Consider the following 27765-nt stretch of genomic DNA (forward strand, 5'->3'; position numbering starts at 1 on the left):
TGCTGAGGGAGCGCTGCAGTGATGGGTGTTCCCCTGTTGTGCTTGGTTGTGGGGAGGAGGAGGCATGTGGGGTAGGGTGGGATGGGGTGGGATGTTTCTACATGGTCCTACACAGGGGGCTCGCTGCAAAGCACAATCTCCAGTTCCTTGCGGTAGAGCTTTCCGGCGTCAGACAGGTTCATGATGCTCTTCCTGTAGTTGGTGAGATGCTGGATGCTCATCTCCTGCAGAGGAGGAGAGGAGGGAGGTGGTGGGAGCTGGGGACCCTGTTTCTCCCTGGGGAGCACCCCCAGCTTGTGATCACCAAGCATCTCTCCTGGTCACTGGGCAGTGTGGATACAGCAGGTGGGAGATAATAAAACCATAAAATCAGCCAGGTTGGAAAAGACCTTTAAGATCTTCAAGTCCAACTGTTCCCCAGCACTGCCAAGGCCACCACTAAACCATGCCGCTGAGGACCTCGTCTACACAGTTTGTGACCGCTTCCAGGGATGGTGACTCCACCACTGCCCTGGGCAGCCTGTTCCAATGCTTGAACACCCTTTGGGGAAGAAATTGTTCCTAATCTCCAGTCTAAACCTCTCCAAATGCTGCTGGAAGAAGATGTACTGGGGAGCATGGGTGGGGGGAGGGGGGGCCACCTGGGCTCTGTCCTCCACTTACTTTCTTATTCTTCTCATACAGGTCTTTCAAAAGTGCATCCAGCTCGTTCTCATCAATGAAGCCACTTCCATCCTGGATAAGGAGGGAGGGACATCAGGAGGGAGAAGGACACGAGCAAGCCCCACCACCCTGGGCATGGGTGCAGGGTTCACCCCCAGACCATTAACCAGCACTCACACCCCACATCGAAGCAGGGAATTGACCCAACTGAAAACACATGTTTTTTTTCCCCAAGTTGTATTTATTTGGGGCAGTTTCCTGGGATCCAGCCCCCTACCTTGTCATAGAAGGCAAAGATGGCATTGAACTCCTCCGAGGACAGCTTCACCCCCTGGGAAGCAGCATGGGACACCAGGGCATGAGGGAGGGATGAGGTGCAAGCAGGGAACAGGATTTAATTTATTATTATTACTATAATTAATGTCATTAATATTATATTTTTATTAATTTTATTTTACCTGAAACTTCAGAAGGAAGTTTTCTTGCACAGGCAGAAGTCTGAAAGACAAGAGGGTTCAGGGATAAGCAGGAAGCAGCCAGGAAAAGACTTTTAAAACCCAAATGTGTTTTGGATAGGTTGAGGGATGATGGTTTTAAATTAAAAGAGGGAGATTCATGCTGGATGTGAGGAAGAAATTTTGTGCATTGCAGGTGATAAAACACTGGCCCAGGTTGCCCAGAGAGGTGGTGGATGCCTCATCCCTGGAGACATCCCAGGCCAGGCTGGACGTAGCTCTGGGCAGCTTGGTCTAGTTGTTGAATGTGTCCCTGCTTCCTGCAGGAGGTTGGACTAGATGAGCTTTGAAGGTCCATTCCAACCCAAACTGTTCTAGTGTTCCATGACTCTTCACTCCAAAACATGAGCAAATTAAAGAGGAAAACTGTTCTCCTCGGAAGCTGGAGCTCCCACTGTGAGTGTTTCAGGGTGTCTTTTCTTCACCACCACTTCCTTTTTGTCACCCATGACCTTACCGTGACATCTCCGAGAGGCCCAGCTTCCCGTCGCCATTCATGTCAAACATCCGCAGCTGCCGGGACACAAGCAGCATCTGGTCACCATTGCCTCCTCCTCCCCTTCACCCCACACATTGTGTGGTGCCAAGACCCCTGGGGGGCACCCACCCTGTGTCAGGAGAGCTGTGGTCCCCTGGGATGAGGTCCCACTTACAATGGTCTGTGTGTACTCCTGCAGCTTGGGCTCGTCACAGGGGCAATTTGCCTTCTTCAGCAGGTCTGACAGGAAGCTCTGAAGGGAGAGGGCTGTGCTGGCTGTCCCCATCCCCAGTGGTCCCAGCAGTGATATCCCACCACAAGGGACCCAGCTCAGCCCACCTCCTGCCCATAGCCCACCTTGAGCTCATTGGCTTCGATGTAGCCGCTGCGGTCTGTGTCGTACCTGCGCCAAGCCTGTGAAGGAACCATCTCCAATGCTGGTGTGGGCTTGTGTCCCATGTTCCCCACCAACACATGCGAACCCCGCTAAGCCCCACTTGGAGCTTCTCTCACCACCCGGGCAGAGCTGGAGTCAGCTCTTGGCTGGTGGTGGTCTCACCAGTGCCACATCGGAGCTGGATACTTTTGTCCACAGCCATGCCAAGAGTTCAAGTGCTATTATCCTCACCCCAGCATGGAAGACCAGTCTTTAATATTTAATTGCAGCCCCCAATTAAACAATAGCACCCACTTAACTCCCTCCATGCCATTGGGTGCTCCTCTTTTAGCCATCACCTCCACCCTGGTTTCATTTTCCAAGCACAAGCTCTCGCCTCCTGGGATGCTGCTCATCCCACTCCAAACCCCAGCCACATTTCAGTCACCATGGGCAACTTCTCTCCCACCCTGCAGATGGGATTACCCCATGTAAGGGCAGAGTGAGGTTTTGGGGTGGCCCAGAGCAGTGTTGTCTGCTTCAGCACATCCCTTGGGTGCTAAGGACCAACCACCCCAGATTGGAAGTTTAAAGAAACAGCTCCAAATCCTTGCAGGTCACCCCTCCTGAAGACTGGGATGAGGTCCCAGGTGCCCTGAGGAGTGCTGACGGGACGATGAGGACAGGGAAAACTCACCACGCTCCTCAAACCAGCACCACCTCCCAGTGCTGACTTAAAGCCAAGATTCTGGGGTAGACTGGGAGAGGTTTGGGCAATACCTGCTCCCAGTTGCATCAGGGAAGTGGATCCCACAGTGAACCCTGGCACAGCCTGCCCTGCTCACCTCCATGAACTCCAAGCTGGAGCCCACATGTTGGCGGAAACACAGCAGGAAATTTTCCTCCGTGGGCAGGATCTGGGCCAGCTGCAGTGAACACGAGCATCATCACAGGAGATACGAGCACTGGGGGGGGGATAAAAGCATCTGGGGGGGTACAAGCATCGGGGGGGGAGGGGACACAAGCACCCCATGGGTCATGAGACCAGCTCCCCTCACCTCTGCCATCTCAATTTTGCCATCAGCATTTCTGTCGTACTTGTGCATGAACTCCTTCATCTTGTCACTCAAGTTGTCGTTCTTTGAGTCCTGACAGCAAGGAGCAGAGATGGGAGCATTTATCCCCCTCCCTATGCTGGTGTTTGCCCCTATTTCCTCCTGGAGGGGCCCCGATCCCTCTCCTAGGTGCCGTTCCCAGAGTAGATGGGACTGATGGGAGCCTGAACCTTCAGGGAAGAGGGAACAGGGGAGGGAGAAAGCAAAACCAGGAGAGGCCCTTACCACTCCCGCCCCCTTCCTTGCGCTTTCCAGCTCCTGGAAGAAGTTTTCCAGTTCTTTGCCTTCAATGTAGCCATTTCCTGGGGAAGGAAAAGAATACAGTAATATTCCTCTGGTGTCAGAAGGATGTTTCAGGAGGATGCAGCGCTTCTTCCCCTCTGCAAGGGGACATGGCTTCACGGTGATTGAGGCAGCAAAGAAGCTAGTGCCTAGTGTGGTAGAAACATGGTGGTGGCTGAATTTGCAGAGAGCCCCATTCGAGGGGACACAGCTCTTGACATGTTCCCCACACCCAGTTGAAGGGCACAGGGGACTTTGTCCCTGTTCCCATCTCCATCCCAGTGTTCGGTGTGTTTTCTGCATCTGCTGCTTTAACCATGTGGTTTAACTAAATCTCTTCATTCACCTTGAGCATCAACACCCTCAGGCTCCCCAGCACCCTTCTTCCCTCTGCAATGCAGTGTCTAGGACCAACCCATCCACATCCCATCTGGAAGCGCCTCGGGAAGTCCCAGGACACCTTCCTCTTGATGACTGCATCCTGACAAATAAGCAACATCCCTCCCAGGAGAGGATGAGGGGCTCGGGCAATGCTGGGTGCTGGTGTGAACTGCAGTGGGGCTCGGCTTTCTGCTTTGCTTCTGCAGGTGTGGGAGAGTCACAAGCTCCTTTCAGTTCAGTGCTGGGAAGAAGGATAACATCAAGAAAAGCCACGGCAGGCAGCTGGATTTCCTCCAAGCAGCAGCTTGGACAGGTCTGACCCATGTCTGTGGAGTGGCAGGGTGCATGGAAAATCCTCTCTGGAGAGCTATGTCTGGTCCATGCAGCTGCACTGTGGAGACTCCCTGCCAGCAAAGGCACCCAAGGGGACACTTCTGGAGCCTTACAGGAAGGAAGTGAAAGCCCTATCGGAGCTTAAGTACAGGGAAGTGTTTGAGTGAGAGCCCCTTCAGCAGGGGAATGAACACCAGGTCCCTCTATCATCCCCTTCCCATTGGCAGAGGAAAGCAGCTTGGGCTGCTGGAGCTCCCACCCGGTGTTGCAGAGCATCACCCTCACCAAGACCACCATCTCCTGTGGCTCCCGAGACCCCCCTCACCTACGCACCCGCCTTGCCGTGGGACACATGCCAAGCTGGGTCCATGCCTGCCTCTGTTTTGGAGATGACAGAGCACCTCTGAGGGACACGCTGCAGGAAGGCAGCCGGACACATACTCCAGGAGCTGCCGATTCCCACTGGCTGCCACCGTCCCACCATCCTTAAGCCCTAACCTGCTGCAGTGCTAGCTCCAGCGGTGACAGGGACAGCCATGCCCAGGTCCCCGAGGCTGCAGGAGGGACCCGACAGGGCGGCCGGAAGGGCATTGAACACAGGATGAGCTTTGGCTCCAGCAGCACAGCCAGGGGTGCTGCGTGATGCAGTTCCCAGGAGGATTTTGGTACCCAAACCCTCCCCAGGGATAAGGACATGGGGAAGGAGCTTTCCCCTGGGCTGTTCGTCCCAGCGGGATAAGTCTCCTTCATGGCACCAGAGCACTGGAATAAACTAATTTCCCACCAAAACGATGCTGCTTTTGGTATTTCTGCCCCCCTCCCCCTCTTTTGGGGGCTGGCAGCAATGGGAACCGGGAGGTGGCATGCCCAGCTGCGACTCCCTGGGGAGGTGACATCCCCCCTGGGGATATGGCCGCTGCCACAGCCTCCCCGGGAAGAGGTTTTGTGGAGCTGGATGAGGGGGACGGTGCTCTCCAGCCATGGGGTGGCCGCTCCTCACCCAGACCCTCTGTCACTCCCATCCTTCAGGACAGGGGAGGGGGCCAGGACCACGATGGTAGCCGCGCTGTTATTCCCTACCCCCACCCCCACCTCCAGGCACCCCAGGTGCCAAGGACAGGGCTCCGCGGAAGCAGGGGGGGGCACCCCTGGAAGGGCAGAACCCCCCGACCAGCACGCAGAGGTGACACCAACCCCGAGCGAACCCCGGCTCTTGGGGGATGTGCGACGGACCTGTGGCACCCCCGGGCTCAGGGGCCCACGGGCGGGGGCCTCTCGCAGGGCCCGGTGCCGGAGCTCTGCATCCCTCCCCGACGGGGCGGTCCCGGGGGATGCCGATAGCCTCCCCGATCCCGGAGCTCCCCTCGACGTGGCTGCTCCCGGAGGCTCCGCGGGCTCTGCCCCTCTGAACTACCCCCGACGGGGTAACCTGGGACTACACATCGTGTCGGCCCGCGCCCGCGCTAAGGGGGATGCTCAGCCCGGTGCTCTCCGGGCCGGGGCGGGTAACGGCGGTTCCCCCGCGCCCCGGGACTGACCGTCTGCGTCGAAGTGTCGCCAGACGTCGAGGAACTGGGACGCGGTGAGCTCGGCCAGGTGGAGGTGCAGGGCCTGCTGCGGGCCGGCCATCTCCCGCTGCCGCCGCGCCGCTGCCGCCGCAGCCGCCCCTGCCCGCCTCCGCCTTTTATAACCGCCGCCGCCGCCCACCACCGCCAGGGGGCGCGCTGAGCCGGGACAGCGGAAGGGCAGGGGGACAGGGTTGGGGGGGAGCGGGACAGCGGGATGGGAAGGGACACACCGGGGCGCTCCGGGACAGAAGAGGAGGGGAGAGAGGACCGGGAACACACCGGGACACACCAAGACAGCGGCGAGGGGAGGGGGACAACAGGACCTAAACAGAGACAGCGGGACAGCGCGGGGGGACCGGTACGCCGGAACAGAGAGACAGTGGGGAGGGGGACCGCGACGTACCGGGACTTACCGGGACAGCGGGACACAGGAATACCCGGAAACCAGGACAGAGGGGAGGGAAGGGGGACCGAGACGAGGACACCGGGACGGTGAGGGGGGACTTGACAGGACACTGGGGCGCCGGGACACCCAGACACCGAACATCAGCACCGCGGCGCGGAGGGACGACAAACACCGGGACAGTGGGACAACAGAACCTCGCGGGGTAGACGGGACCGGAACACCGGCACCACCACGGGGGCGGGTATCGGGACACCGGGACAGCACAGTTCACAGTGTTAGCAGCCGGCTCCCTGCCCTGCCTTCTCACCTACCCCTGTCCTATGTCACCTGCTCTGCTCGATGTCACCTACCCCTCTATTGACACCTAGCCCTGCCTTGTCACCCTACCCTGCTGCCTCCTGCTGGTGCCTGTCACTCCATCTCTTTCCCAAGTCCCTGCATCCCTTCCTAAACCACCAGCCCTGCCCGTATCACCCAGTCCTCACGCACATCATCCAGCCCTACCCCTGCCACCACATTTGTGCCCTGCGTCACTGCATTTGTGTGCCTTGTCACTGTCCCCCTGGACTTCTGACTGCAGCTTCATAGACCATGATCTGCTGGTCCCAGCAGGATGAGCCGGTCAGAGGCAGTGCCACCAAGGGGCCATGCGATGGCCACAGCAGGGCTGTCAACCCCAACCCATGGCTGGGGCAAGGACACAGAACTAGGACACCACCCCCAGGACATTCCCCCGTCGTTTGGAGGAAAACCCAAGGAGCACTCAGATCAAGGTTTTGCCATTTCTATTGGAGGGTGTCTCCTTGGAGGGATGGGAGCAATGCTCAGCCCAAAAAAGGGACATTTCTCACCCTGGCTCCCAGTTCATTGGGGGAATTTCTTTTCCCAAGTTTTCCCAGATGGCAGGGAAATTTCCAGGCCCAAGCAAACAGCCACATTTGAGGTTTGTCACCGGCTCCAGTGCAGCCTGCCCAAGGCAAGCATTGCCATGACTGGGGGGGGCGGGGCGGGATGAGCGTGTGTGGAACTGATAAATCCAGATCCAGTGTGAAGGCTCTGGCAATGTGCTTCAGGGGTGTAATTGGATGCAGGTATGTAATTGGCAGCAGGCAGCTGCTGTAGTACCAGCGCTGGTGCCTCTTGGCTGGGAGAAAAAGGGGTGCTCGGTGCCCCCTTAGTGTCAGAGGGAGCAGGCTTGGAGAGTGGAAGGGCTTACTGCCACGGAGGTGGCCCCAAGCCTCAGTCTAACACCATAGGAAGCTGCAGCAGGGCAGGATGCCTGATTCTGGGTATGGGAGGAGAGCTATGCTGGGACAAAGAGCAATGGGATGGCTCCTTCTTCCTGCACAGCACAGCCTTCAAGCACACACAGGGACGCTCAAAGGGTGTACTAGACATTCAGCTGACATTTACTGAAGTCTGGCATGGAGATGAGCCCCCAGATCTTCTTTTTCTTATTATTGGAGCATGATTTTCCCCAGCAGAACCCATTTCTTTGCTGTCCCACTCCCTCCAGAGCAAAGTTTTCCTGGAGCTGAGGGTAGACACTCACTGCTACTGCAGGGTTTAAGGACATCTCCCCAGTTGTGCTTGGGCAGGGGAGAGAAGGGGCAGAGGGGTCCCCATTACTGGTCCATCACCCAGTCTGCAGGGAGCAGAGCCCCAACCCACAGCAGGGGTCTGTCTGGATCAACAGCCCATCACAATCACGCTGCTCCAGGACACCCAATTCTGCTGATGAAGACCCGAAGTTGCTTCAATTTGGCACCTAGAAGCCTGCCATCTCCCTGCATGGGTGTCCAGGCATAGCCAGGGGCAGGAGGGGATGTTCCCTCTGCTGAAGAACAGGCTGGATGGTTTCATCTGGCCTTCACCTGTGTCCTGGCTCTTAAACCAGCTCCTAGCTGCAAGTGCCATCAGATATTGGAAAGAATAGACTATTTCACTGCTTTCAGTGTCAGGCTTTAATTCGGGAACAAACCGAGACCATCTCACTGCTGTGCCCTGCATTGCTCCCCCTTGCCCTGCCTATTCAGCATGGCAGGGAGGAGCTTAATTCTTTCCAGCATATGAAATACCAGCAGTGAAAATCTTAAGCTTTTGAAAAGAACAAAAAATAACCACAAACCCAAAACATCTCACCACCATAGGAAAAACTCCTTGATTCAACTGCAGGTTTTCAGTAAAGAGAAACCTCTAAGGAAATTTTGGTTACTTGAAGCTTAGCATATGTTCAGTTGCTGAGGTGAGAAATATAACACCATTTTTAAAAGCTTTCTCTTTTGCCTTTATGTAGAAATGAGTGCAAAGGAAATGGGATGGATCTCACAGTCACACCTTCTAGGGAGATTGCAGGGTTGTTTCTCAGATAACAGCAGATTTTTGCTTAAAAACACATGGATGAGGGACCTGGGGGGATTTAGTCTGGAGAAGGCTTAGGGGGGACCTTATAGCTCTGTACAACTGCCTGAAAGGAGGCTGTAATGAGGTGGGGGTCAGTCTCTTCTCTGACGTAACAAGGGGTAGGACAAAAGGAAACAGCCTCAAGTTGCACCAGGGGAGGTTTAGACTGGAGACAAGGAACAATTTCTCCCGTAAGGGTGTTCAGGCATCGCAACAGGCTGCACAGGGCAGTGGTGGAGTCACCTTCCCTGGAAGTGCTTACAAACCATGCAGATGAGGCCCTTTGTGACATGGCTTAGTGGTGGCCTTGGCAGTGCTGGGGAATGGTTCGACTTGGTGATCTTAAAGGTCTTCTCCAACCTCATTTATTTGGTGATTTTATGATATCGTCCAGCCAAGGGTTGGATCAGATGTTTTTCCTCTTGCCATCATCCTTTTATGTGAATCACAGACAAGGGCATCACTAGAACATCTCCATCTTCTCCAGGGACTGGAAGCAGCAGGACCCCATGACCTGAGAAATTTTCTGTGGGTTGATGAGCAAGGAAAAGGAAAGGGGTGGCTCATAGAACCATGGCTGCGAGAGAGAGAGAGAAGGTGGAGCTGTGCCAGCTCTGATCACACTCAACAAGGCTTTCACGGATCCCCCTGCCATGGGTATGGCATCAAGGGAGTGCCTACAGTGTTGGCATTCACTAAGCAGGCAGCACCTGAGCTTATTGGTACCCACAGTACCAGGATCAGTCATGTAATTTGGGATTCTTTCTGCACTTTCCACTTTTTTTTAGCTTTGTTTGAATCTTCCAACTTACTCCTATGACCACAACAACTTGAATTTCAGCAGTAGATAAATGTCACAGAATACAGGAATGAAAAAAAACCTGAGGTTGTCTCAAAATCTACTAATTTCAGCCACGGATGCTGTCAGAAAGCAGCAAGAACACTAAATAAAAGGCACAGCACCAAAGAAACTGTGTCCTGCCTCCAGCACAGATGACCGGCTGCACTGGCACTGCCACAGCCCATCGCACCTTTCAGCTGCTAAAGAATTAGTTGTAATCCTTTGGTCCTCCAGGTTTTTTTTTTCCAAGAGCTCCTTGGCTTAGTGGGATCAGTAAGAAATACCTGTGCAAAGCACTAGGGAAATGCTGGTCCTGCTGATGCTGAACTTTGAGCCCTAGTCTCTCAGGGCTGCCTTTCTGCATGGGGGGGGGGGGGGGGGGGGGGGCGGGTGAGGGTGGTGTGTGGATACAGGTGTATAGCCAAGGAAATCCTTCCTTCCAAGGTATTGGCATAGCAAACAAAAACAGTTTCAGGAGCACAGCAGGTTTTATTTCCTCCCAGTTTCTCCTTCTCCCTGGCATCACTGTATGTCAGCATTTGAAACGCATTAGCAGTAAAAAACAACTAACAGTTGGATTAGGAGTATCTCCAAAGCCAGATGACCCCTCTCTCCCCCTAAACCATGGCAAGACGCCTTCCAAAGTGCCCAGGGCATCTTCCATTTCATTTATAGGGATAAAATCAAGATGTTCATGCAGAGTTTGAACTGTACAAGTTGCTCTTGCACAGCAGAAAGAAGAGCCCTTAAGTGTTTAAGAGTTGAAATGCTATTTACAAAATAGTTTTTAAACCAGACACAATTTGCCAAAGATTTCATCACAGGGCAATGTTCAGGTCAAGTTTTCAGCTGTATTTAAGTTGTATGGTATGGGTTCCACACTGCCTCTGGCACAGCTGGAGCAGATCCAGCAGACCAAAAGCAGGTGCTGAGCTCCTCATCAGTGCAAAAGCAGATGTTTTGGATGCTTCCCTTCACATTGCAGTCCAGCCTGACTGGGTAATGAATGGAGGCTGCTCAAATCCCAGCCTCAGCTACTCTGCCTGCTCTCTAGCTGCACAGCTGCTTTCCACTCAGCCTTCAGAGACTCTGTATCTACCAAGTATTAAATGAATATGAAGCACCATTTTCTAGGAACAGGAAATTACTTGCTCTCTCTCTATTCTGTAACAAGTCCATACTGGGAACAAGTCTGAAAAGGGAGCAGGTAGAAGTGGTTCCTTCTTGCTCTGCACATCTGCCATTTTTCATATTTCACTGCTTTCACAGCCACTATTGAGGAGCACTTCAGAGCTGATAGATCTGAAAAGCTTCATGGAAAAAGGAGGTGGACTTTCTTTCCCTTCACATACTACCACCAAAGGTCTGGGCCCTGAGACTGCCTTGACAGTCAAACCCACCAAATAGGAAGAGTTGCTGTGTCAGAGGGTTCCTCCAAGTGCTAGGAGCTGCTGATCAAGCTACTTGGCTAGTGAGTAGAGCACAGGCAAGGAACACTTCCCCTTCACAAGTCCTCAAGACTAGTCTGGGCAGATTCTTGTTGGGTCTGAGCACAGGTAGCCCTGCCCAGGAGAGAAGGGAATAGAGTGGCCAATCCAAGGTTTCTCCTGTACCTGAGGTGCTACCATTTAAGAAAAAACATGCATAGCACAACTCTATTCCTCCTGGAGGCAACATCTGCATTGTTAATACAACAGCTCACGCTACTAATTGCAGCATAAGGGCTTCAAGCAAATACCCATCTGGAATAAAAACTCACCAGGCCACAATGTCCTAAAGAAATGTCACAGAAGTCTGAAGGCTGCGATGGAGAGCAAAGTATCGGTGGTAAACAACTGATCAGCTAAATTTAGGAAGGCAGACTGGAGCTCCCATGACCAGTTAGGTGTCTTCAGTTCAGACCACTGTGTCAGCTGAAAACATTTAACTATGACAGTGATGGGCTTTACAGAGAGCTCCAAGATAAATGAAGGGGAAAAGGTTACCTAATAATTATAGTTGCTGTTTTACATCCAGCTGCATCCACAGCTCAGCTTGACCTTTGGGCAACAATGTATAACACACCGTCCTGGTGCTATTCACCTTTCCTTGATAGACCACCACCACACTGGTAAAAAAGATCATGGTGGCCTCTCCTGCTTTTCTTTTACTCTCTGCTAGGCTCAACTTCTCCACGTAAGGGGAGTGGGATAGTCAGAAAGGTATCATACCTGTTCCAAAATAATCCCCACTGTAATCTCACATCACTAAACCCCATAAACAATTGGTGTTCCAACACAAATCTGGTGCTTCAGGTACTGCAGCAGGGCAAAGCTGGGGTGAAACACTGGATCAAACTGATCTCTTCTTTGAGACACCAAAATGTAACCGGTACCCAGTGCAAGCGGTCCAAGCTGCTGGTCTCCAAGTCAGTCAGAAACAGAAGGAACAAAACCAGGCCAAGCTGGACCTGGATCCTCTTTCCAGCTTGGCTAATTTTATATGGTGCATGGATAAGTCATGCTGCTTTCACCCCCTTTAAAAAGGGGCAACAAGGCCCAAAATAGAGCAGAGAGGTGTGAGGGGATGCTGGCAGCAGGCTCTGTCAACCAGTCATGAAGAGCCAAAAAGAGGGTAAAGAGAGGGCTTTTAGGGGAGGCCTTCTGGGAGGGAAAGGAAACACCAACCCGCACGTGGGGATGCAGTGTTTTCCCAAGCTGGAAAAATCATCTGTGATTATAGAATCATAGAATGGTTTGGTCTGGAAAGGACCTTGAGATCACCTAGTTCCAATCCCCTGCCATGGGCAGGGATGCCTCACACTTGACCATGTCACCAGCCTGGACTTGAACACTGCCAAAGATGGGGTATTCACCACTTCTCTGGGCAACCCGTGCCAGGGCCCCACCACCCTCACAGTAAAGAACTTTTTTTCCTTATATCTAACTTGAACTTCCCCCGTTTAAGTGTAAATATATTACCCCTTGTCCTGTTGCTGCAGTCACTGATAGAAGAATCCCTATGCGGCATCCTTCACCTGCTTTACAGCATGGCTTGTATCCAGGTCCTCACCCAAAACTCAGTCTTTCTGTGGTCTTCCACTGGCTTCAGATCAGGCCCTACTGAAACATACGCAGCAGCACCAAGCCTTGTGACCAGCTCTCAATCCAGCCCATGACATAGGGGGAGCGAACACTCAGGCAAGGAAGATGCTGCGCTGAGAGAGGCGGTACCATGGGCAAGAAACACAAACAGCTCTGCAGCAAAATGATGGGGGAGATGGAGCTCACAGCACCAAGGGACTCATTGCTGATGTGGACTTGGGAATCTGACAGAGGTCCAACTCTTTCTGTCCCAGAAAGCCATTTTGGTCACTGGCTACTAACAAGGGGATCAGTCTGGCAAAATGCAAAGCAAGCCTCTGCACCTGAACAGCTAAAGCACAGGTACAAAAATCAGCAGGTCTATTCAACATCAGACAACAATCTCACCAACACCATTTGTTAGTGTTCACACATTAGGATACAAGCAACAAAAGGGTGGAGGTCACAAAGGGTTTGTGCTTTCCCCCAGTTTGCCAAGGAGGTGCGTGACCAGTTTCTTCAAGGCTTCAGCCCGGACCACCGAGATGCGCAGCACTTCCTCATGGTTGGCTTTCTCTTGACTGTTGTAGCTCATCACCACCTTGTTTGTGATGAGGGAGATCCCAAGAACACGGAGGCCGCAGTGCCTGGCTACAATTACTTCTGGGATTGTGCTCATGCCTATGGTAGGAGAGAAAAGGAGCAGAATGAGGCAGGATTTCCACAAAACCAAGATCTCTCCAAGGCTGCAGAGGGTTGCTTTGTAGGGAAGGGAGACAGTGAAAATCTTCAGTATCAGGATTAAAAAAAAAAAAAAAGAATATGACTATTTCAGATGGGGCCCACTCAGTCCTGCTGAAGTTAAGCCATCTGAGCATGGGAAATAAAACATCATTCTCAGATCCCTGACCTGGGCAGCCATAAGCATAGGGGCTTTCTGCAGATCCACCCGAGAAGCTGCACTAAGACACTGCAAAACTAAGCAGAAACACGGAGCTCATTCTCTGGGCCCAGGAGACTTAGAGAGTCAAAGACTGAAGAAACTCAGTGTTGAGCAGAATTGTTCAATCCATGTGCCCAACCAAACTTCCCAGCCCAGGCATCTTACCTACAGCATCTGCTCCCAAGGCCTGCAGCACACGGCACTCAGCAATGGTTTCATAGGAGGGACCAGCCAGCTGGCAGTACACTCCTTCTCGGGTGAAGCTCACAAAGCCCAGCTCCTGAGCACTCTCTACTGCCAGGCCAAGCAGGTCTTGTTCGTAAGCATCTGACATGCAGGGAAACCTCACTCCAAACCTGCAAATCAGGAAAGGGCGTAGCCATGAGATATTGCTACTGCTACCTTCCCTCCATCAGAGATCCTGGATGCTCATCCTTTAGAGAAGTGGGAAATGTAAAGGACAGACCTGCCATGGATGCAATCTCTCATTCTAGCCTCACCATCAGGTAATTCTGCCATCATGGCATTCCTCCTAGATCTAATAACTCGAAACACTCAATGTGCAGAGGTTATGACTGTTGGAAGGTCTGGCACTGCTTTCCTACTGCACCAACCCTGCTGGAATAGTCTTCCAAGAGACTTCCATCTCCAGGGAGCACTGACAGCTAGTTCTGTCTCCCCAGTAACTGCCCATGGTGGCTTTTAAACCTTGTTCATCAGACAGATGCTGCTCTTTGCTTCTCCTGCACAAGAGCTTGCAGATAGGGTCACTGTAGCACCAAGGTACAAAAAACAGCCCAGTGAGAGGGTCTGAGCAGGGCCTGATGGAGTATCAGTTACCACAATTAGGGCTCATGGCAGCAGGCAGCTACATAACCAGGCTCACAGCAGGGATGGTCTGTACCACAGCAGCAAGGGCTGTCCTGTCCCCACACTGACAGCCGTATGCTTGAAACAAAGAATTGGATGCACTGGATAAATCAGATGAGATTTGGATCTTTCCACTTTACTGTTTACATTAGACCAGTTTGAAGGGACTTCAAGGAAAGATTCTCTTAGGAAGATGAACCAAGTTTCATAGCCAGAAAATACATCCCAGGAAAGAGCATCCACTTCTGCATTTGATTACTGGCATAACAAAATCACACCAAGCACAAGCTTGGAAGCTTCTTTAGGATGAAAGTACAATTAAATTGCCCATTTGAGATGCCCATCCAGAGTATGCATCCATCCTGTAGGTCTTACATTGCACTTGCCAGCCCCAGAGTAGAAGACTGACATGCTGCTCCTGAGGAAATCTAGAAAATAGGCTCCCAGCCATGTTCACCAACCCAGTTCCATAGGAGTGGACCAGTCACTCATCTGGGCTATTAAATCTCCTGCTGTTTCCATATTTTTCCAGCTGAATGTTTAGAGCAGTAAGGTGGCTTATTTTATATTTATATGAATTAAGTATTACATAAACAAAATAAAACTTTCCCATTTGGTCTGAGGCAGTGACTACTTAGAACCATGAAATAGCTTCTCTTTCCTGAAGGAAGGCCAGCAATGCAGAAGCCAATCTCCAACTCATTGAAGTCAGTCCTCAGATTCTTGTGGTACATTCCCTTTCCACTTCATACTGTGTCTGATTTTACTCTGTTGGGCTTAAACCCTTCCTTGTAGCTGAGCTGGACTGGATTTTAGGAGAAGTTTGCTCTGCTAAAGCTCTGCAATACTTTGAAAGCTGATTCACAAAGACCTTTTGCCTATTTTGGTCAGCAGGACAAAAGTCACCTTCCAGAGCACTGCAGTCTTCACCAGGAAGCTGCTTTGGAGAGGCAACATCACAGCTACGCTTCCTTTGAATGCTGTCCAGGTGCAACTGATTGGTATTTCTCCCTCTGTTCCACATCAATTATGCAAGTCCAGACAGCTTTAAAAACTCCTCCATGTGGCCTCTGTGCTTTTTATCATTCTTTCCTTCAAACCACACCAATACCTATGAAGATGTAAAGGTAATCCTCTTCAGATGGGTACTGTTCTCTTGACATCTGAATCACAGAACAGTGTTTATCTCTGAGGCAGTTGCTAGCACCTTTCCTATTTCTTCAGAAATAGGAACCAGCTCTGGCATTACATCCAGAAAACTGATTGTAAAAGGAAGCTAGGCAGATCACCTTGTTCTTGGACAGAACTTTTTGGAGAGAAACCAGGAAGTTCCAGATGCCTGTCCTGTAAATATGTTCTTTTTACAAATGAAGGCAGTAACCCAATAACAGATTTAACCATATTGTTATTTAAGCTCACTCTTTTTTCATAAACTACCACCTCCTTCACCCATCCTCTGACTTCACAAACCTGGCTTCCATCTGGCTTCTCTCCTGCCAGCTTGTTAAGAAATAATTCTTGCTATTCTTACCAACTTTTCACAGTCCAGCCTCTTTCTTTCCTTCCATAAGGCTCTTGACAGCCTTGGCTCTTTACTGCTTACATTTTGACAACCCTGACATTTGATGTGCTCTCCTTTCCTCAGCCTGAGTCTCCAGTGGATGCGTCCTGATGCTCTTTTTAGCCCCATTAAAGTGCCAACGGGCTTTTTTTTGTAAACACTGGTCCATCTGTCCCCCAGCACTGCTATGACCTTGAGGGTACTGGTTGCCTTCCACCCTGCCAGTCTGAAAGGTGCCTTTGAAAGAGATTTTAGGATTACAGATTAATTCTGGCAAAGACCTCAAGGTCATCTAGTCCAACCTTCTGCTCTAAGCAACTTTTCTGGTGGCAACACCAGTCCAGGGGTGAGGATGTGCCAAAAGAGCCTCTGTGCCCCATCCACAGGGTAAAGATCCTACTACACAGCTACTATAGGAAACCTGATTTCCCAGCTGAACCAGCAGCAGGTCAATCTCAGATCTAGAGGTCTCTTACGAAGCTGACAAGACAACTGCCTCTCAGACTGATGCCTTCAGTGAATATATGTTAACAAAGGCACACCAGTTTAATGACCTGGCTACGAAAGTGGTTATCAAGATGTCTAGAATTTTTATCTTTGCTCTGAGATCAGCTTACTGCCTGGCCTTTCTTGTATCAGTTCCATCACACCAGAAATGGCTGTTGATAAATGCAGGCTGGAAACTGCAGTTCAGACTGCTCAATTATGAGGAATTGGCACACAGGGGGACTGACAAGAAGAGAAAGAAGCAGGTCTCTACAGCAGATGGTATGGCTGGCCATGTCAGGAGAGGAATCACAAGCCTTCTTTTGTAAAACAAAACCTTCTGGAGGCTTGCTTATAAATTCCTTAGAGGCTTGCAAGAGTAAGCAACAGCAAGGAAGGGTGCTTGTGGAAGACAGGGGAGGTGATACAGCACACAAACCTACTGCTTCTGCTTTAACTTTTCCCTGCTTTAACTTTTCCCTTGTGTGTACCCGGAGCCACACTCTACCGCTCAGTAAACACTTGCCAGCAGACACAGCTGGCAGTCCTAGCCTGCAGCCAGAGGAAGAAAGGATTAGTTGGTAGTAGAGCTGATGCCTTCTTACCTCTCATCATTTGGCCCACGCAGTGGATTCTGCCCTCCCAAGCCAAACATGCTGATGTGATCTCTAATGAACATGATATCCCCCACTTGGAAGTTGGGATTCAGTCCCCCAGCAGCATTTGTGACAATCAAGATCTCCACCCCGAGGAGAAACAAGACCCTGATGGGAAAAGTAACCTGCACGAGCCAGAGGCATATATACCATGAGTATCACAATTACTAGACAGCTACTGCTACATCAGCATTATCACAAGTTGTGGATAGCATTCATAATGCAGAGAAGGCTCTACATAAGGCTACAAGAAGACAAAACTTTCTGCAATTTTAAATATTCCTCTAATTTTAATAGAAAGAATTTTAGTGTTTTTAAACATACTAAAACCTGTTTTTTAAATGAAAACCATTAAAATTCAAGCCCATATTTCCTAGAGTTTCATTGTGGTCAAATAAACATCACACAAAAAACCAAACCAAACTAAAACTCTAATATGCAGATAGTTTTTCCTTGCTGCCAAGGTCTTGCAGAAATCAATCCACTGTGGTGACTGAAGTAACTACTTATGCACATGGACTTGTGCATAAGTAGTTAAACTCAACACTACAGCTCAATACTTTGAAGGTAATTGATTAACCAGCTTTTTACAGCACTGATGCCATTTTATAGCACCATATAGTTTTTATTAATTTCATTTTATTCACATGAGTGAATAAAATGCATATCCAAAATTAAGAAACAATTGGGAACTGGAAAAAAAAAAGAGAAGCTTGATTTCAAGGAATCAAGAAGAAATCAGGGGTATCTGCTACCTCTGAAATGCTAATGGAGCTGTGAGCAGAAATATTTCCTAACTATGGACATCCCTTCTTCAAGAAATTAGTTAATTTTAATAGACAAACGTGTCTTGGTAAACCTAGATTTGTGTCAAGTGCATTTAAAATAGTTTCTCCTCCCTGCCAAGAAGCTGAGCAGTGCCAAGTATTACAGTTTAGATCTGAATGCAAACTGACTTCAGCCACAAGTAAAATCTCAAAGCTACCAAAATAAAACAACAAACAGAACTATCAGCCAGTAAAACAAGATTATTGTGTATATTAATCTGCCTTGTCTGATATGCCATTTTCCCCTAAAGTACAGCAGGGCTAGCCACTCTGCATGGCTGCACATCAGCTTCACCTAGCAGAAGCTGCCTACCTCTTGGTTTGAGCTGCCAGTTTTACTTCTTTTTTGGGGGGGGGGAGAAATCTCAAATCTAAGCACAATTACAAGAGCAATGTAAGTTCACTGCAAGAGGTAACCTCCTGCAGCTAGATATCAAAGCAAGCAGTCCCTTTTGCATCTTTTACAGCACACCTCCCCCTGTGTGGGTGATTTCAAGGAGAACTCACCATGCTGACAGAGTATCCTTCATAACAGTGGAAACGTCCCTGCATACAGACACAGGGCTGTCCATTCAGCTCCCCAAACACCAATCTGCCAAGATGCCCTGCAACTGGAAATTAATATTGCCATTTCAGTTACGGGTCGCAAGGTCTTTGACTTTAGAAGCATTTGTCAGTTGATGATTATGCATTACAGCAGGGCTAAGAGCTGAAAGTCAACTAAATAGCATAGCACAGGAATACGTATTCTAATTTACTTTTTTACTGTGAACACACATTTCACCAGAGGCTGGTTTGCAGACCAATGCCAAGTGGTGCATGTTGACTAATCTTTCTGTAGGGCTGTTGCAGGCTGCTGATGCATGGGATTCTGATACCCTGGAATGTACTAACCTGTGCTCTGTGGGAAGTGAGGGATGTCCTCATACAGAAAGACTGTCTTGTTATCCAACACATCAGCCAGGCCTCCCAGTCCAGATCCACAGATGATGGCAGTCTTTGGGCAGTGGGCAGTGCGGGCATGCAACCAATCTGCTGTTTCCTTACACATCTCATAGCTGTTTCTGCAGAAGGAGAACAGGTCAATGAGTCTATCAACCCATCCAAAGAACAAGCTTCAAAGGGTAAGAGTCCTAGAAAGATGCAAGGAAAAAGAAGTTTCACTGAGATTAAAATAATAGGGGCTTCATTGCTATCACTGAAGAGGTTTCACTTTTAATCTCATATTTTACTCCTGGACACAGGCAAGCATTTGAATCCTCTTTACTAATTTCATTCTATAGTGCTTTCTTTCCGGACTGGTACCACATGTCAAATATTCACCTTCTCAAACCCTTGTGGTTTCAGTACAGAAGGCTGAATAGATTTTATTCATCCTCTCCCACAGGATGGGTAGTGGGTCAAGAGGCTCAATGAGATCAGCTTTTGTTAACACAAGTGAAAACCAGAAATTTGTGCTCCTGCTCCTGTCTGATTTAAGAGGGGGACTGCTCAAACACATTGGCAAAAAAATTGTCTTTTCCAGCACTGAGGCACACTGCTAGAAAGCAGGATAGAAGTTGGCATTGCACAGCCAAGGGAGACAACTTCAATTTTTAGGCCTGTCAGTCCAGTATGCATCAGATGCATTAGTCAGTTTTGAAACACAGTCAATAGCAGAATAATCCCATAATCCTGTTTCCAACAGAAAAACATAGATACTTTCCAAAAGGCAACACCAAGCTTGATTGCAAACTCTCCTCAAAAGCAAGGGCAGCGACAGCGTTTCTTGTTAGTGACTCAATCATTACCACTGATGAGTAGAACTCATGACTCTATATGGTCAGAGTGAAGCAACACAGGTAGGGACAGAATTTTCTCTGTACAAAAACCTGATCTGTTTATTAAGGGGTGAGAGAATTGGATACTTCAAGGCTGAAGGTAATGTAAAATTGACTGGAGATGCTGACAAACTGTCACTTCATGAATGTTTCTTATTTTTGGAATCAAGTTTGTTTCCAGAGGTGCAAACCTTGATTGTGTTGCGATTCTGCTGTCTACAGCACCTACAGAAAAGCTGTCAAAGTGCTGCTCCACACCCCAGGAGGTCTCAGACCACTGATGGAGAGGATCTGACTGTCAATGTGCTGCTGGTTCCTCTGACTGATATAACAGCTATTCAAAAAAAGGACCTCAATTCTACTTTTTTAATTTCTTTATACTGACAAGGCAGGTAGTTATTGCACGGGCATCTTCTAGCTAAGTGTTTTTTCATCTCCTAGCTGTCTGTCTCCTGCTGTAAGGCCTTTCCAATGCCTGATACATCAAACTTATGCTCCCTGTTACAAACTACAATATCAAAAATACCTGAGTATGTCATAAACCTGCAATCCAGTGAGAAGAAATAACTTCCATAGGCATCACAAAATGAAGAGTCACACTTAGCTGAAATACTTGTCAAAAGAAAAGGCTGGAAATGAGGAAGTTTATTTAGCATAACATGCTGTTGAGTTTGCCAAGTGTATGAGCAGCTCCTGAAATAAGCAAAAGCTATGGAAGTGATATTAGTACAGCCTGCACTTAACTGACTATATTATCCCTTCCTCCCAGATAAAAGCTCTAAAAGAGCTTTACATACATGAATGAATGATTCCCACCAATTTCACTGCTGAGTAACTTTCAGCCTTACTTAGAAATTAGAGGGAACCAAGAGAATTTAAATGTAACATCTGAGCTTTTGATGTACCTGCAGCAGGCATGAGAACTGAATGAGGTCACCAGGATCTGCTCTTCCTCTTGATAAGTATTTTTTAAGGTGCATACACCTTTGCAAAATAACATTAGAGATATTATTCCTGTATCCCCAGAAATTTTAGAAGTGTGGGATGAATCCCATTCAATGCCTGCTGAAGACATTGGGATTGACTGAGCTGTGCTAGGTTTCAGGGAAATATCTTTCCCTTCTAAACAGATGATGTTAAAATATTTCTTAACCAAAGCAGTAGATCTGCAGCTCTGTGTCACCCTCCCTGCCTGAAAGGAGCTTCAGCAGGCAGGCAGGGGCCTTGCAGAGCCCTCTCCATCCCAAAAACTTTGGGTACAACAGTGCTGAGAGCACAGTGATGTCAAAATTCATCTTCAGTGTCCTGCTTGCACTGTTTAGTTTTCAGAAATCTACCAGATGCACAGCATCAAAGGAACTGGCAGGCACAGAGAATTCCTGAATGTGAAAAGATACCTGCTGCTCTAGAGGAACAGAGGAAAAGTTTGACCTGTGAGACATCAAATGCAATGTTTAGCCTGGAACTGCAAGAATCTGAAGTTTATGCAAGCTTTTTGGCAGCCTGAATTAATACATGTAGCACAAAGCTCCCTATAGCTCCCCTGTTTCCAACAATGCACACCTAATAACAGTGCTCAGTTTGGATTAAATCACAGGATGAGCTGAAAACACAATCCCCTTTATTGTGATTGCTGTCATCCACTGCAGAAACACATCTGCTGCAAAACACACGACTGTCACCAATGACAGATCTTTTATGGCATATAAAACCCCACCCTCATTATGCTTCCAGGATGGCTGAAAGCAAATCCATGTAAAAAGCAGACATATCCAAACAAAGAAAGCAAGCATTATGTTTCAGAGGGGCACACCACCATACATATGTGCAGTGTATGTCTCTCCACACCACCACATCTACCTCTTCTGGGCCGTAACCTTCTCCCAGGGTCACCTGCTCTGCGCTGTATTGCATAATACCAGCACCTGACACAGGCAGACAGCCAGGCTCCTCCTCAGCAATAAGATGTTTACTTCTGAGCAGCCTTGTCTGACATTTATTGAGTGCCCAATAGGAAGAAGAGGAAAACAAGGCAAGAAAAAGTGATGTAATTTCATCAGCCCCTTCCAGCTTGGATGTCTCTGCATCCCGTTTCACAGCACCTTACCTGTCTTCCTCAGCATAGGCCATCCTCCTCCTTCCTGGTTAACCAAAAGAAGGGGATAGTTGCTGGCTAGAGCTGCAGGGGTTTATTTGACCAAAGAGCAGAAGCCCATTGAACCTGCACGAACTGCTGCTGTCTCTGGTGATGAGGCAGGGAGGTGTGTCCCAGCTTCTCTCTGCTTTACCCTGATCGTCTCTAATCCCCGGGTAGGAGGGGCATGTTCAGGACATCTGCTTTTCTGGTTTCACTGCTCATGACACATATGTTCCAGAGCTCTGCAGAAAGCCTACACACACGCACATGTTTTATAATGTAGATTAAGACTGGAAAGTTCACATGTGCACACACACAACTTTCCAGCAGCCACCCAGAGAAGAGCAGCTGACAGTGGGTCTGCATAGATTAGAATATGCTTGCATCAACTAGGAACCAGGCTGCAACAGGAGTCACCTGCTCCTTTGCAAGTCAAACCTCTGGGAGCATGGTGAGAGCTCTGCCTGATAACCTGTACCTGCTACTACTGCACTGAGACACTTTCATAGCTCACATCTTCCCATTCTCACATGGTAACAACAGGTAATGTCCTATTAGCTTCCCCCATTTGGTTCCCCCTCCCTCACATTTATTTGCCTTACCCATTACAAAAGAAAATATTGTAATGAGATATGCTAAATCTTTGTTCAGCTGACTGCATTATGGAAGACAGGAAAAAAAATATCAGGGGCCCCACTATCTGCCTCTCTAGTCCTCACATTATTTCTTATGGAAACAAAACTTGAAACACCCTTGTCATATGGGTCTGTCTGTGCAACAGCAGCCGATCCTGACAGCTGATGTGAAGCACATTTTACACAGCCACAGATGTTTCCAAGACAATCAATGCCAAAATAATTTCAAGAAAATCAGTGATGAGTAAACAGACTTTACATGCCCCAGGTAAAAGGCTACAGCTACATATTGCACTCACAGTTTACTAGATGCAGAAGGGACACATGTGGCTAGAATTTATAGACATCCCAAGCAGCAAGAAAACCTCAATTAGAACTTGACAATTCTTAGGGCAAATCAGCCAGACATTAAAAAAAAAGAATTACAAAATCAGGCAGCACCAGTTTCACATCTCAGTATTTCTTATTACTTTCATTCATGTTTGCTTGTTAGTCTTTAAGACCACATCAAACATCCCCTTGGCTGCCCCAGAAAACTCTCTCAGAGAACTTAAAATACAAACAAGGCAATAAATGCAGCAAGAAAAACCTGGGTATTTTGAGAGATATACTTCATACTGGAAAACAAAAATCCACACATTGAGGAACCTCTCAATGCCAGCACTGGTGGTAACCAGCAGGATTTAAACACCAAATTCTGCGCACCACAGGTATTTGCTGAAAGATACAACTGGCACCAAAGAAGTAGAAATCGGATTTAAATAGAAACCTTAAGTGCACCTTCCCATCAAGTTGTTGAGCTTCTCCTTTTCCCCCTCATGTTTGCATTTCTGCTTCTTATTTACTTTCTCTTGGAAAACTTACAATGCCTTTTCCACAAAGATCAGCAGGTAGCAGTGCTGAAACTGCAGGAACAGTACACTGCCACTCTGGCACGGCGCATTTTGCTTTCAGTTTGCTGTGGGCAGTGAAAATCAGAGGGTCTACTACTGCTCTATGAATCATTTTCCTTTCTATGCCCTCTCTCTCATTCTGTTTCTACGTTTCCCCTTCTTTTTCAGATATACCCTTTTTTTATCATTCTCTCATTCCTGTCTTTCTGAACCTCACTCATGTCCATCTCTGCCTGCTGCAACATGAACATTCTCCTTTTCCTTCAGCATCGTTTTTCTATACAAAACACAGCAGGCTGAGAGATGTTTAGGGTAGATTTAACTGCATCAAATCCTGTGTCCAAAGATGACCCCTACCTCTTACCTTTCTACATGAGCCAATGTGCCAAAGTTGCTGTCACCCCAACAACACCTGCTTAAAGCCAGGATCTCAGAACCACTTCCCAGCTCCCTCAAGGTTTTCTGCCCTCTGGAAAAGCATGTCCCTCTTGCCAGCACTCAGGACTTCTTTGAAAGCCATTAAATTAAATGATAGAGCAATGTTAGGCCCTTAACACTGATTTTTCCATACAGTTCTTTGGTATCAGTAGAGTTCTGATGCCCCACAGATATGCTCCCTTGTTTAGCCTTAATCTGATTACATTCATTAATCTGATTCTTTTTTTTGCAAAGCAGACAGGAGAGATCAGACAGCCTGAAAGTTCTTCCCAATTTGTTCTCATCTCAATCTCCTCCCTAGTTTCAATTTACACAGAAAACAGGATTACCAAAAAGGGGCCATTTTATCAGTCTTTCTGCAGTGTCTGTTATTTATCAGCAACAAAAGTTACTTGAGTTTTAACCTGCAATGCTGCACTGGCTGAACAAGTACTAGATAAAGGTTCCTACTAGAAAGATTAACTTGAGCACTGAGGGCATTCATGCCAATAATACTGTGGAGAGTACTCCACAAAGCAGATCTAGCAAAACAAATAAGTTACCAAATAGATTGCATAGTCCTTAAGAAACAGTACTGACAGTCTTCCATCCTGAAACAAACTCAGTCACCTCTTACTGTCTGTATGTCTGCAGCAAACTTATCTATAAACCTGATATTATTGACTTGGGTGTCATTCAAATCATGTTTCTACAGCTAGAACTTCAACTGCTACAGGATGCAGATACAGTCACTTGAAAGACTTTTATAACAACATTTTACATTCTTACAGTTATTTCTGTCTCAAGTGTTATGAAGTATTTTGCAAGCACTTCATCGACACAGTTAATGATTTAGGGTAAGCCTTCCACTTCCCTGTGTGCTCACATTATCACAGAATCAAATTATCTTGTAGTCTTTTCACATGTACTGCACATCACCCTGTTGGGAAAGGGAACAGCTGCAGAGAGATAAACAGGGTGTCTACAAAACTCAATTCAGCCTAGTACAGGAGAAAGCATGCCCCCATACTCCTACAGGCATCACCATGCTCTCATGGGTGCAGTGCTCACCATCTCTGTCTGGGGCACCTCCCTGAATTCTGTACTTAGACAAGCCAAGATTCTGCCTCTGTTTTGGAGGAAGGTTTTGCTTTTCTGCTGATTGCCTAAAGTGCAGGTTCAAGGTTTGATTTAATTACTGAACACACTCTAAAGAAACATCAGGATTTTCACAGCAATTTGGAAACTTATCTTTAATAGCCACAGGAGTATTACTAGGTAACTAAAATAAAATTATACACCAGAAGTTATTTCCCAGAGATTGCTTTAATGGGTATCTTTAGGAACATCTGCCTGAAGTGATGTGAATGTTGCTTGTAACACAGCTGCAGGAAAGAGACCTCTGGCCATAGTGAATGCAGAGAAAGGATGAACAAGAAACAGAAAACAAGATATTCAGAAAACTTGTCATGGTTAGCTGAGGAAAATGAAAACTAAGCAATGCTCCAATGACAGCCTGAAAATGTCGCCATGGAGGCAGGAGAAATACAGAAACTTAAGATAGGCACCAGAGAATTGGGGAGATGGGTTCTCATGCAAGCTAGACACCATAAAAAAACTTCTAGCTACCCAAAATGTGCAATCCTGAAAAGCCCTTCCATAAAGGCAGTGGGGAAAAAGGCTTTTAGGGTGGAGATCAGTTCAAGTAAAGGGATGCCTCAGGTTCACTGGCAGGGAAGTAGACCTAGCATTCACAAATTGTATGCCATCTCTGTAACAACTCCCCACCTTTGTAAGACTTGGGCAGAAAGAGAAAGCAACCTGACTACATCTGTGAACAAATGATACCACAGTGATTAGGAAAAGAGCAGAGACATTCTAAGATATCTTTCACGCAGTGGAGCTTGAGGCCAGACCTTTCACCTGTCTCCAGGACCATGTTCCCATATCCACAGATCCCCTTTTTGGAAAGCACTGCCTTCTGGAGGTGAACAAACTATCACTTGTAGCCACAGTCCATCGTGGTGTATTTATGCTGTTCCTATAGGATCAATACTGTCTCATTATCCCATTTCTGGTGCAATAATGCTCCAGTACTGAATAGTCTATAGGGTTTCCTTTTCATTTCCATTTCAGTGATTTTTGCTTTGAGAAGCAACAATTAGACACCTGCAGATCATTGTACTAGTTGCCTACATTAGAAATTGTTTACTGAAGTCTCACAACTCACTTTCACTGTAACAGACTGGCTTCAATTCCTCCAGTGAGGAAAGGGAAAGGCAAGCCTGCCTGACTTTGGACAGTGGGCCAGACGCAGAACAACAGCCCTTATGGACTAGTCCCTAGAGTCTCACAAAGCCACTGCATTAAGGACAATTGGCCCTCCCAGTGTCATGCACCACATACACGTTTCTTGATGCAGCTGAGATGTATATAAGATGTGAGACATGGCCCCTGATGGGGTCAAAGGATGTGAGACAGCAATGGCTCCATAATAGTACTCCCTCTCCGTTGCAGGAGAGGACTCGGCTATCTGTGCAACTGGTTCTAGGCAAACCAGCAGCATTAACTTCACTGTCCCATTTGGATGGCTGCCTCCTGCTGGCACAGACTCAGATTACCCATATCGTAATTTAACCCCAACACAGAAGCTCCTTGGTGGCCTTTCAGTTTTAATCCAGAGTATTCTTCTAGAGCTGCCTCTAATGAGCTTTAAAAACATGCTGGCATAGCCAGCCTGATAGGTAAGTGTGCAGCAAGACCCTCTAGACATCTCAAGAAGGCTGAAGCAAGGTGGGATTTGTGATGGGCCTTTGCAAATCCCTGTAGAGAAGCTATAAACTAAGAGAATCTCTGTAAATCTCTAAATGTCTCCTTTACCCTTGGCACTCCAGCTGCACTTTCACAAAAAGTAAAAAAGGCTGTTACCTGCCTGTCTTTAGGAGACCAATGTTTCTTGCATCCTTCACAATGATAACAAAAATTATGGTGAGATCTGATGCAAAATTACACATTTCTGGGGTTTATCTTTAGAAGCAGCGTGAGAAGTACAGATTGTAGCCTTGTAGCATCTATGAATTCTACACAGAATTCTGCCAGGGCTCAGCATAGTCCTCCCAGCAGACTTCCTGCATAGCCAGTATGATGAAAAGAGCTCCTGAACACACCAGCAACTCCACAGCTCCATCACATAGCATGCTTTTACTGCATATGCATTCTGCTATTTTAATTACAAAAAAAAAAAAAAAAGTCAGAGGCCTGAACGAGATTACTTTGCTCTTAATTAGCTTCCAATGTTTACCTGCACAATGTTCCTTTAAAGACAGATGCTTCTGTTTGAAGCTTATAATAATGCCACAGCTGTGCACACATCTCATGATGTGTGAGAGAAAAATTCAGCTATCTATCAACCAACAGATTAGTTCCACAAAAGCAGGACTAATCCAGGAAGAAAGTGCTGTGTTCCCATTTTGAGTGTCTCATACTGACAGAAAAGACAATAACCAGCATTTTGACATATCTACTTGGACTTCTGCTTTAACATGAAGATTTAGGAAAATCAAGGAGGAAACTGAAGCTCACAAGCTGAGTTGAAGGTTTAATTTCAGGAAAAAAATATGTTTTTCTGAAGCCTGCTATTAGATTACATTTCTTTTAGCTAGGAATCTTGTAGTGTTGCGTGACCAGTGATGGGCTGTTCTCCCCTGTATTTTGGGGAAGCCTTATCTTCAGTAACGCAGAAGACTACGACACTGAGAAGCTATAAGCTATAGTAAAAGCTTAGCAGGGTAATGCTAAAAGGTAAGAGTATTCCTTACATATAGCTTTCCCCTACATGCTTAATTGTTGTTGCTCCCTTACTGATAATAATCAAACACTTAAGAACCCAACAGAACATAAAAAGGTGAGTTACGTGTTTAAGAGGAGATTACAAAAATCCATCTCTTAAACACAATGATTTAAATAGCCTGTTTTCCACAGGACTCAGTACAAGTTTTGCAACTGCTGTGTAGCAGGAATAAGAAAAGAAAAGTAATTGAAACACCAGAGCATCACTGGAGATATCAGAGAGCCAGAAGTAACGGAAAGATGTGGCC

The 27765-nt window shown here is 47.8% G+C and overlaps 2 protein-coding genes across 2 annotated transcripts; both read right to left on the reverse strand.

The window, feature by feature from the left end:
- On the reverse strand, nt 1–5804 carry CALB2 (calbindin 2). Its single transcript, XM_057415167.1, has 11 exons — nt 5682–5804; nt 3373–3449; nt 3091–3180; nt 2878–2958; nt 2014–2070; nt 1832–1909; nt 1636–1691; nt 1122–1161; nt 941–994; nt 664–735; nt 1–224 (listed from the first exon to the last, which is right to left on the reverse strand). The coding sequence occupies exons 1-11, from the start codon at nt 5770–5772 to the stop codon at nt 108–110; spliced, it is 813 nt and encodes a 270-aa protein (XP_057271150.1). The 5' UTR covers nt 5773–5804; the 3' UTR covers nt 1–107.
- Nucleotides 5805–12746: 6942 nt separating this feature from the next.
- Nucleotides 12747–22115, reverse strand: PNP (purine nucleoside phosphorylase). Its single transcript, XM_057415214.1, has 6 exons — nt 21694–22115; nt 18661–18830; nt 18274–18377; nt 16889–17064; nt 13532–13722; nt 12747–13104 (listed from the first exon to the last, which is right to left on the reverse strand). Exons 1-6 carry the CDS (start codon nt 21714–21716, stop codon nt 12887–12889), a joined length of 882 nt encoding a protein of 293 aa, XP_057271197.1. The 5' UTR covers nt 21717–22115; the 3' UTR covers nt 12747–12886.
- Between the last annotated feature and the right edge of the window lie 5650 nt (nt 22116–27765).

Source organism: Pezoporus wallicus, unplaced genomic scaffold (genome assembly GCF_028554395.1).
Source record: "Pezoporus wallicus isolate ANWC-B61680 ecotype Strahan unplaced genomic scaffold, APGP_CSIRO_Pwel_v1 contig_7896, whole genome shotgun sequence".
In the NCBI taxonomy this organism is placed as follows: Eukaryota; Metazoa; Chordata; class Aves; order Psittaciformes; family Psittacidae; genus Pezoporus; species Pezoporus wallicus.